The 11,463-nt window shown below is 32.9% G+C and overlaps 1 protein-coding gene across 1 annotated transcript; it reads left to right on the top strand.

Annotated features, from left to right (window-relative positions):
* The first annotated feature begins 3,383 nt into the window (after positions 1-3,383).
* Positions 3,384-4,825, top strand: LOC111368067. Its single transcript, XM_022989257.1, has 2 exons — positions 3,384-4,239; positions 4,648-4,825. Exons 1-2 carry the CDS (start codon positions 3,409-3,411, stop codon positions 4,693-4,695), a joined length of 879 nt encoding a protein of 292 aa, XP_022845025.1. The 5' UTR covers positions 3,384-3,408; the 3' UTR covers positions 4,696-4,825.
* The last annotated feature ends 6,638 nt before the right edge of the window (positions 4,826-11,463 follow it).

Raw genomic sequence — 11,463 nt, 5'->3', positions numbered from 1 at the left:
CCCATTCCTTGCTGGCTCATCTCTATTTATGATAGTCCTGTAATCACTTTGCCAGCTAAGCTAACAGATATTTATGATAGTCCTGTAACCACTTTGCCAGCTAAGCTAACAGAATGTTGTTACTCTCTTGCTTCTAAATTCTGGCCGGACCTTCTAGAATAGGTGAACGTTATAGGTAGCCTATCAATATACTAGGGTTCCAAAGACACATTGTCCTCAAAGTGGAAGTCTGGAAAAATTACCAATTGCAGATTACAATATAACCAAACAATTTCCAATGCAATATTCCCAGGTATAGTCAAAGTGCCTGAGAAGCATTTTGCTCTTTAGTTTTGCTTGATATGAGGCATGCTTGTTGAATTCACTTCCTTTCTCCAACTCAAGAGCCCATTTTCTATGAGAAGGAGCATGTGTAGTCCGAATATATTTCTCAATCGGGCGATAGTCTTCACTATCAAGCGGGAGAGGTGAAACATGGCAAATTAGCTTCTCGTACTTCTCATTGATTGATTCATCCTTATCAATGTCAAAACCAACTACTCTTGAAGCCATTTCAATGTCCTAGGGTGCTTCTAGCATTTGCACCTTTAACTTAAAGTCGTCCTCATCTTTAATCACATGCAGATAGATAGAAGGTATAACTGTGAAAAATCTGCTGTTAGCATCAACAAGATTCTCTTTGACGGATGGAGCATGAGTTTGTGCTATTTAGCCAATTATGTATTTGTGTTAAAGCCTTAAAAACTTAATCAGCCACCTACAATTAGAATGGTATACATGAAAATCCCATAACCGGTTGTGCCTATGCACAAAATTTGGAAGTTGTGAGTCCATCTATTCGAATTTAATTTGTATTTAACCCCATATTTCGAAAAGGATCCAAAAATTCTCCCATCCCATCGCTTCCTAGCCTGACTACCTGACCTTCGTCGACATCCATACCGTAGCCATCAGTTTCTTTATTGATGATTAAAACCTGCAACTCCTTATGCTTTCTTTGACGTCGAATAGAGTATTTTTCTTTGCCCCCTAAAAATAGGCCTAGCTCATACTTCAATTGAAGATCCACACAGTTCGCCTTTTGTAAGAAATTGGTGATCTATAGGGTACAATTTCTCGTGGAGCAGAGTTAGCAATTTGAGAAATTGATTTGTTAATTTGAGGAGGAAGGTGGATGGCGTAATTAGAATATCCTGGGCTTTTATTCCAATTTAGGCCAAACCCTACCTGGGTTTGCTTCATCCACTCATTTCTTCAAGATGTTGGGCCATTTCCTAATATGGTCCAAGCCCACTGGTCTTCAGCCTTATTTTCCTAATTCAGTTTGTTGATAACGTTGGCTTGTTTTGATCCATCCCCAATACAATCTCTCAACGGCAATGGAAGATTCGAAAATTGACGATCATACTTCTTCTCCTCCGACAACGATGGAGATGGGAATACCTGCAATCTCTCAGGCGACACCAATAAAAGGGCGACCAAGCTACCGGCATCACAGGGGTTATCGGAGGCTGTAGTAGCTTCGATTTCCTAAGATTTTGGTGGAGTTTCATAATCAAAGGTGGCTTCAGATGAGGTCGTTGCCGGTCCTTTTTCCTTCCATTCTCTTCCATGTCTTTCCCGTTCTGGCCCATCATCTCGCTCTTCTACATTGGACTCTCCAAATCCCATAAAATCTGTCAATCATCAACCCTTTCAATTCTCTCCAAGTTTGTACGGTCTATTGTCGATCGACCTCTTGAAACCAATTTCAAGTTAGCCAACCAAAACGCGTTTTAGCAGTTTCTATCTTCTCTGCTTCCGATAGTTGATTTTTAGAAAAAATCTCCTCAGCTCTAGACAACCACCACTCGATATTGTCACCGTATTAGATGGAGATTATGAGTCACCCTCGTGAATCCAATCCTAACTCCTCTTCTCGGTCTCCCTTTTCTAGTCGCCTTATCATCTTTTCCAATCGATTCATTATCAAGGCCCAACTCTCTTCCATTTCGTTGCTGAAATTTGTTGTTATTGCCCTGATGCGGCTCTGATACCAATTTGATAAGGTTCCAACTACAATTTATGAGCATAAAACAGGTTGGTATTATTGATTGAAGAAAACTGAGAAAATTATAGAAGTGGAATTGAAACAACAGCCATTCAAGAGGGTTATAACTCTCCTAAAGGTCTCCCTTCTATGCACTCAATAATCCCCCCTTATTCCTTGCGAGCTCATCTCTAATTATAATAGTCTTGTAACCACCTTACCAGCTAAGCTAACAGAATGTTGTTACTCTCTTGCTTCTAAATTCTTCTTGAACCTTCTAGAATAAGTGAGCTTTATGGTGGCATATCATTCTTTTATTAAGTTTTTTCTATATGAGTTACATTGCGTTTTCTACATAGACGTTTGTTGCCCCCCTTGATTTAAGAGGCAACCGAAGTTTAAAAAATTGTTGCTAGATTTATAAACAACTATTTGATAAGCCTCTATTTTGTATGGATTAAAATTCAAATTTTAATCAAATTGAAAGTTATCTATTAATTTTAGGAGTGAATTGTCCAAATGATCACTGAACTTTGTAAAAAGTTTTTAAGGGGTCACCGAACTTTAAAAATTACTTAAAGGTCATTGAACATTGTAAAAGATTTTTACGGAGTCATTAAATTTTAAAAATCACCTAAATAGTCACTAAATTTTGCAAAAGGTTTCCACGAGATCACTAAATACAGTGAGCTCTGAGAAATCTTTTGCAAAGTTCAGTAACCATTTAAGTAATTTTTAAAGTTTAGTGACCATTTGAACAATTCACTCTAATTTTAGCAATATATTTTATAGGATTTACAACTTTTAAAGTACACATTTCATTTATCAAAATTTATTAAAAATATGATTTTAAATTTTATTAAACAGGGCCTAAATTAACAAGAATTCTAGTTTCAAATTTCAAGGTGAAAGACCAATTTACGAGAGAGTCCCACGTTTTTCACCTGTACATGTATCAGTGATTACTGGATTCACTTCTGGCTGAAGATGTCAATTTCTCAAAACTGTTTTTAGTTAAAAATAAAAATAAATAAATAAATAAAAGTAAAAAAAATAAAAATAAAAACAATAATTTTTAAAAGTAACTTTTAGTTAAAATAAGAAATGTCTCGTTTGGTACACATTAATGTAAAAATGAGAATGAAAAATATAGTCGTTACGGGTCTCACACAAAAGATATAAAGTCAAATATAGTGACTTATTATGATGGATAACAGTCATATTTTTTATTTTAATGGGAAAATAATGAGAAACAAACGAGGTCTAAATATTATTTTCACTTTTGACCCATAAAGATAATTACTTATTTTGAATTTAAGTAAACTTTTTAAGGTTAGATATCCTAGGAGAGCAGTAGCATCTCCCAGAATGATGAGGCAATGATAGTCCTAAATCTACAGCCGCCTCCGCCATTACCAGCCACCCGTGTAGTTGCCTTCACCACCCCAAAAAACTATGCCGGAAGGCTCTCTCACCTTATCAACAGCAAGGGTTGGTCTCCTCTCTGGTGCCCCACAGTCATCGTTGAATCTACCTCACAAACCATTTCCTCTATCCTACACTGCTTCTCATTGAAGAATGGACAAATATCGCCTCTCGAAGAATTCTCCGCCATAGCATTCACTTCAAGAACTGGAATCACTGCCTTTTCCGAAGCACTGGCCGAAATTAAGACACCTCCATTGCCCCCACATGGAGAATCATTCATATTATCAGCTTTAGGAAAAGACTCTGAGCTCCTCGATGAATCTTTCATTAACAAATTATGTGAAAACCCAGGTAGAATCAGGGTTCTAGTGCCTCCAGTTGCAACCCCAACTGCCATGGTGGAATCAATTGGATTAGGACAAGGGAAAAAGTTATTGTGCCCTGTTCCACTAGTGATAGGCCTGGAAGAGCCACCGGTGGTTCCTAAATTCCTGGCTGATTTAACTCGAAAAGGGTGGATTCCGATCAGATTGAACGCGTACGAGACGCGATGGGCTGGATTGGAGAGTGTTTTACAACTAGTGAGAAAGAGCGAAGAGGAAGGTGGATTGGATGCAATTGTTTTCACGAGTACTGGAGAGGTGGAGGGGTTGTTGAAGAGCTTGGAAGAAATGGGATTGAATTGGGGAATAATTAGACAGAGATGTCCAACAATGGTGGTGGCTGCGCATGGTCCGGTTACGGCCGCCGGTGCTGAGGCATTGGGGGTGGGCATTGATGTGGTGAGTTCCAGGTTTGATAGTTTTAATGGCGTTGTCGATGCACTTGCTTATAGACTTAAATCTTTTGATTCTTAGTACTTCAAATTGAAATTTGAGGTCTTTTGCTAAAGATGATTGATTGAATAATACTATGAACAGTCGCTCACTAATCCCCACATATATATCATATAGGACAATTATAACAGTGAACGATTGTATATAATATTACTATGATTGATTAGCAATCAAACATTAATTTTATCATACATTTTGTAACACTCGCAAATACTATTTAGTTTATCAATCTCTTAATTTTCAAAACAAGTAAAATTTTAACAAAAATAAAATCAAACCGCTATTGAAACATTGTCATTTTTTAGGATTTATTTCACTTGTATCATAGTTTGGGCCAAATATATTTGTAATTAGGAGTGGAGTCAGCACCCGATTAGCCATAGCAGCCGCAGGCTCTGCTAGAAGTTTTATTTTTCCATTTGGCCTCTAGAGGGTCAATCCATCGGTTGGACTCGCTCGTCTAAATCCATTAAAGCTCATTCGAATTCTTGAATTTTGCCACTGTTTGTAATGTCATGATTCCTTTTCATTACAGATTTCTTATTAATTATTAGAAGCATAGTTTTATTTCGCTACATCTATTCTTCTTCCTTCCAACCTATCCTCTAAAGTAAGTAATTTAGAATAGTTTTATTACTTGCAATTATTAGTTCACCTTTAGAAGCCCTAATTTAACTCGTAAAACATAATTCTTCTTTACATTAGATCTCAACATCATCAACATCACAAACGACTTCGAAATGCATGGTCCTTTCCGAGAATCCAAATCTCAAAATTTATATGTTAAAGGAATATTAACATTTTCATAAACCAAATAAAAACGCTTGCTTGATTCTTAGAGAAATAGAAATATAGAGACGAAAAAGTTATCTCAAGCTACATAACCAAAAGGGAGCATTCTTTCAAAAATCAAAGATTTTATTTCACGAATTTTACCACATGTATAGATTTTTGTACAATTAGATTGACAAATGCATGAAATTCAAATCAATGACACATACATATGCCAACTTATCTTTACAAATCATCTGTAGAAGTGGAATAATTGTTATTTTACAATGAGCAGTGACGGGGCTAGGGGACCTTGGGGCCCCAAGCCTCAAAAACCAACCAAGTTTATAATAATAATAATAATAATAATAATAATAATAATAATAATTGATGTATATTTTGAAATGAAAATCCAATATAATTTATTCTTCTAACTTTTAACAAAAATGGGCTGTAGCCTAGTCGAAGTAGTCTCTTGTTTTGGCATTGGAGGTTGGGTGTCGAATCCCCACGGGTTACCGTCAATGTTTAGGCTTGGTTTGGTAAATTTATTATTATTATTTTTTTTTTTATCAACTTTCACTGATCAAATTTCAATTTTAACCACATATCATGATATCCATAATTTTTATACATTTTTCAACCACTTAATTTACCAACTATTATCAAAATCTACTAAGAACCCATTTGATAGAATTTCTACTTTTGCTTCTAATTTTTGTTGAAGAACTTTTCAAAAAGCTACCTTAGGCCAACTTCATTTAAAAACTCATTTAGCTAGATAAAGTATTTTCAAAATATTATTCAAATATATTCAAAAATAATTTTTTAGTATCTGAAACAACTTTTTGACTTTCCAAAAGTCCTACGAGACAGGTCCTAAAACTTTTGTCAAAAGCATTGTTATTTTCTTTGTAAAATTGGTATAGTTAGTTCTTAGAGCATCTCCAACCACAACACTAAATCGCCAATTTTCAACATTTTTCAACAAACATGCCACTCCAACTCAACACTAAATCTTGCACCATTTTTATGGTGCAACATTATTCACTTGCACCATTTTGTACCAAATTTGATAAAAGTCATTTTTGCCCTTTATGTATGACCAAGTGATATCAAGGGTATTTGTGTCATCTTACATTATACATAAAATTTAATTCGTAATTGAGTAATTAATTAATTAATTATTATTATTATTATTATTATTATTATTATTATTATTATTATTATTATTATTATTAAGTAATTAATTAATTAATTAATTATTATTAATTGAACATTTGTTGGATATATATATGAATTTCGATAATTAAATTACGAAATTAAATCGACTTTACCGTACCATAATTTTGGGATTTGAAATGTACTACGTTGTTTTCAATAACATGATCTAATATTTTCTTAGTTGTGGTATTTTTATTAATTGTACTAAATTTTTAAAATTTAATAAATAATTTAATATTTTCATAAACAAAACATAATTATGTGTGCAGTAATTTATGTAGTAGTAAATCAAATAAATAATTTTTCAGCTATATAAATTTTTTAGAATAAAAAAAAATGAAGAAGGTAATTAAATATTGTTTATTTGTTGTAACTTTTGGTGTAATTGATTGAAGATGTTTTTAATTTGGAGCAAATTTTGTTGTAAATTTTGGTGCGGAGCTGGATATTGTATTAGTCTTCTGCACCTCTAAAAAAATTCATCTCCAAACCTCTAAAATTGGGCTTTTCAATTCCCAACCTTTGCTTCTTTTACCATATTCCCATATCTTTACATAATTCATTAACTTTAGCATTCTATTACCTCACTTTAATGTACCAACCAATGTACTAAATTTTTAAAATTTAATAAATAATTTAATATTTTCATAAACAAAACATAATTATGTGTGCAGTAATTTATGTAGTAGTAAATCAAATAAATAATTTTTCAGCTATATAAATTTTTTAGAATAAAAAAAAATGAAGAAGGTAATTAAATATTGTTTATTTGTTGTAACTTTTGGTGTAATTGATTGAAGATATTTTTAATTTGGAGCAAATTTTGTTGTAAATTTTGGTGCGGAGCTAGATATCGTATTAGTCTTCTACACCTCTAAAAAATTCATCTCCAAACCTCTAAAATTGGGCTTTTCAATTCCCAACCTTTGCTTCTTTTACCATATTCCCATATCTTTACATAATTCATTAACTTTAGCATTCTATTACCTCACTTTAATGTACCAACCAATTAATGGACGGGTAAAGTTAAAAAAAATATATGTATTTTTATTTACGGTGAATCAAAAGTTGACTACCTTATATGTTCTTACTCAAGTATATAAACAAAATATGTAGTTTTCAGTCCCGAGGCATAGTTTGGTGGTGAAAAGGACAGGAGTGAAATTATCTCACGCCTTACTGACAGCCGCAGGGTGAGGGTTTGATTCCTGAGACATTTAATTAAACTCCTTGTAGGCACAGTATACGAGCAGCTCTTGTTTCCTAACCTGTTGCGACACATCCCGCGATTTACCTCCCTCACAAATCTCTAAGGACAGGACGATAAGGGCTCTCAAGGTTGAAGTTCAACCTTTTTTTTAAAAAATACGTAGTTTTCATGTTTTCTTCGTATTCCATTCTCTCTGTTAACTATTGCCAGGCAGCTGGCTATCAATTCTGTTTTAACACCAACTACCGTCATTGACCATCAAAATAAAAATTCTTACTCTGCCAATAACGTTGAATGGTGCTATAGAGCTTTAAATGAGCCCAAAAGCCTGATGCAAATAAACAAAATTTTGCTGTACATCTTCAAGCTAACCTTTCTCTCACTCTCCCTTTCCTTTAGAGGAACCCTACACTCTTCATACTAACGAGAGAAACACAATAATGAATATCCAAATATAATATGTGGGATTTTTTCTTATTGTGCAAAACTAGTGGGTGACTGTTAAATAGAGTACTTGCACAACAAAAATTGTTTAAAGCACGAATTGTTACAAAGATTCAAACACGTGGCTTCGATTCAAGGGCAGAACCAGGATTGTTTGTAGTCGAGGCAAAAATTAAGTAGCATAAAAGATTTGAAACGAAATAATACAAATGAATATATTTCGATATATTTTGCCATTGCCCACGTATATCCTCACTAGACTTCTTGCATTCCTTTAAAACTGCAGAGTAATTTACCAATTCTAAATAAGCGGTAAAACTTTATACACAAAGAAATTTATGTGTCTTAAGAGGGTACATATATAGCCCTCATTTGATAGCAATTTTTCACTCAAAAAAATTAATTTTTTTATCGTTATTTCATTATTTCAACTGTCATTTTTGACTTCTTCAATTACAGGTGGAAGCAACTTTTCTCTCCAAGGGTCAAAAAATCAATTCGCATAATCTTTAGACTTTTTCAGTGGCAATTTTCATAAATTGTAAAACTGAGTATAAAATGCAAAAAAAAATAAAATAATAATAATAATAATAATAAATAAAAATAAAAAAATCATGCTTTAAGAGAGTACTGAGGGGCGGGACCAGAAAATGATATTAGGATGGACTGGTATAAATTTTTTCGAATGATCTTACGCCACAAGAAATCGAGTTTCGGAGGCTATTTTCATAACATTCACGATAAAAAGTATACGACACTCAATGAAATATAAAAAGTTTAGATGTCTCACATTAAGATATTCCACTAAATTTTTATATTTTTTTACCAAATAGAAAATTGATGCTTACCTTAAAAATAAACTAACCGAATCCTGATAGAATTAAGCAAAAATACATATCCACTAATGAACATTTAAATAATGACTTAATGAGTACTCTTTTAGTAACTTTGACAACCAGTCTTTCCAAACAATTGAAAGTATTAACAATATTCTTTTTATTGTCGATATAGATTACTTTATAAATAAATATGTTTTAACAAATATTCTTTTTATTGTCAATATCAAATCTTTAGTAAGTTATTTTAATCATAATATCTACTTTATGACCAAAATAAGTATTTTTTCTTTTATATAAATATGAATTTGTAATGAATAAAAAACATGTGCGATTTAAAAAAATACGTAGTGTCTCTAATTATTAAAATAAGTAATTTTACTTTTATATCTAATCAATACAAATTATTTATAATAAATTTTGCTTAATAATTATAGTAAATTTTAGTCAAAAATGCATTAAATAGAATATTTAATTTGACAATAAAATATTCACATTTCATGAATGTGTTAAAAATAGTAATTAATAATTTTAGTATCTTTAATAAAATTTGAATAATTGAACATTGGATTTGAATTGAAATTTAAATTAGACTTGGGCTAATGTTAAGATTTGGGCCAAAACTCTAAATTTTTTTGTTATAAGTTTATATGGGCTAGGGGATAGCATTGCCCCCCACTACCTCTCCCTCTCCCTCTCCCTCTAAGAGTACATGTATAATCACTGGACTGTTTCTCTAGCAGATTTCATAAATCATCCTCCTCGATACTTGCATTCCCTTAAATCATTCTCTAGTAGATATAGAGGGATTTGTAAATTAGACGAAGCATGCCATATAGATTTCCGGCTTCGAGGAATCCCATAGGCATCTCAAACAATTCGGTAGCCATTGGCAAAATCGTCAAGATGCCTTTCTGGGAACAATAACAAAAGAAATTAATTAAGTAAACACTAAAGGAAATCCCATTGATGACCGCCGACAGAATGACCGTTGGTGATTCTGATTGAAATATTCTCGTAGAGTTATTGATTTCCACGGATGATCATGGACACCTTCGTGAGCAATTATCGACGGTGACGTTTTCAGATATGTTGATAGATGGCTAAGCCTTAGCGAGTCGCAACTGACTAAAAGTCATTGGTTATCGTCGATAGTATTAATATTTGTGATCCTAATTGAAATCAATATATATTGGAGTTGATGGAATTATTGATAATTATATCGTTATTATCACCTACACCTTCTTCACCAATTACATTCGACAATGTCATCAATGATGTTGTCGAGAATAATCGACCGCCCTTGAACCATCAATGGAAAGCCATCGGTTTTACTAACATATTTTATTCATGCCATATTTTATTCTATAAGATAACGACATATAAGTTATAATACAACCTACTTATAAATTAATTTTTAAATTTTATTTTGTTCGGATAGAATTTACCGTTAGTATTTAATTTGATATTTTTATTATTTAATACGTTAAGTTTTTGAAAACAATTTTATTTTAATATTACTAACTAAAAGACTTATTGTAATCTTTAATTATTTTTTCAATGTTATTGTAAATTTTGAAAATATGGGACCTCAGGCCACCGCGTAACTCGTCTAACGCTTGAGTTGATTTAGAAATTTCTAAAATAACCACTATTGGGATAACGCAACATACACAACTATTTGCACCGTGAAATATGCTTTCTGCACCAGTATGAGGTGGAAGTACCCGTCGCTAGCATTTGAGAATTTGGTTTTGGTTTGGAATCCACCATCTTTGTTTTGAAATGGAAGAGTGGTTTTAAAAGTGAAGATGTTGATGGGAAGTTTTGTTCGAAAATATAAATATTGAATCTAACTTGCAGAGTCTGACTTGAGCATAGGCTCAACATGTAAGTATTATGCCCTAGATCCAATCAACTTTGGAAATAAATACTTTTATATATAATTAATACAATTAAATGGCAGATCTATTATTTAATTAATAGACAATTAAAAAATAATAGAGTCCGTAGATTCAAATATTTGTAATTTGTTAATCACAAGGAGTTGTGATTGTGAGATACAAATTAAATCTGATTGAATCTTAAATCATCCGTGGTCGTAAGTAATAACGAGATACGGATATCGTTATTACGGATAGACCATCACGTGTGGCATTTCTTACTTGTGAAGTAAGTAGCTGATCTTTAAAGTTAAAGTGTGGTGATACTTAAATGAACACGTGGATGTTTGTTATAGAACAAAACATTGGAGACCCGTCGAGAGATTTCACATGGATAACTATCTGAGTGTCGGTGGTTAATCTCTAACGTTCGGTAGTGAAATTGATCCTTTGACTTGAGGTCGTCATGGTACCTTATATGAGGACAGTCATACTTTGGCGGTGTTGGATGTTGCTCTGAAAAGGGCCGCTAATACGACATCGTTCGGGTACGTCAAGAATCGTATGAAGGTTGTGATTGATTAATAAAGGATTCGTCACTCTTGGATAGTAGGAGATTATGATCTGCGTTTCATTCAATTAAGTCAATGATGAAATCATTGGCCAAGGTGTACTCATAAGTCGAAAAGGAGTTTTCGATTTATATTGACTTAATAGTGGAGTGAAAGATATGATCGATGATCGAGATTGACACAACTCCATATCTCGTAATTGATCGGATCATACTGACGAAGGGATTATA

Source organism: Olea europaea, chromosome 18 (assembly GCF_002742605.1).
Source record: "Olea europaea var. sylvestris chromosome 18, O_europaea_v1, whole genome shotgun sequence".
Taxonomy (NCBI): Eukaryota; Viridiplantae; Streptophyta; class Magnoliopsida; order Lamiales; family Oleaceae; genus Olea; species Olea europaea.
This window is presented reverse-complemented; position numbering and strand designations above follow the sequence as displayed.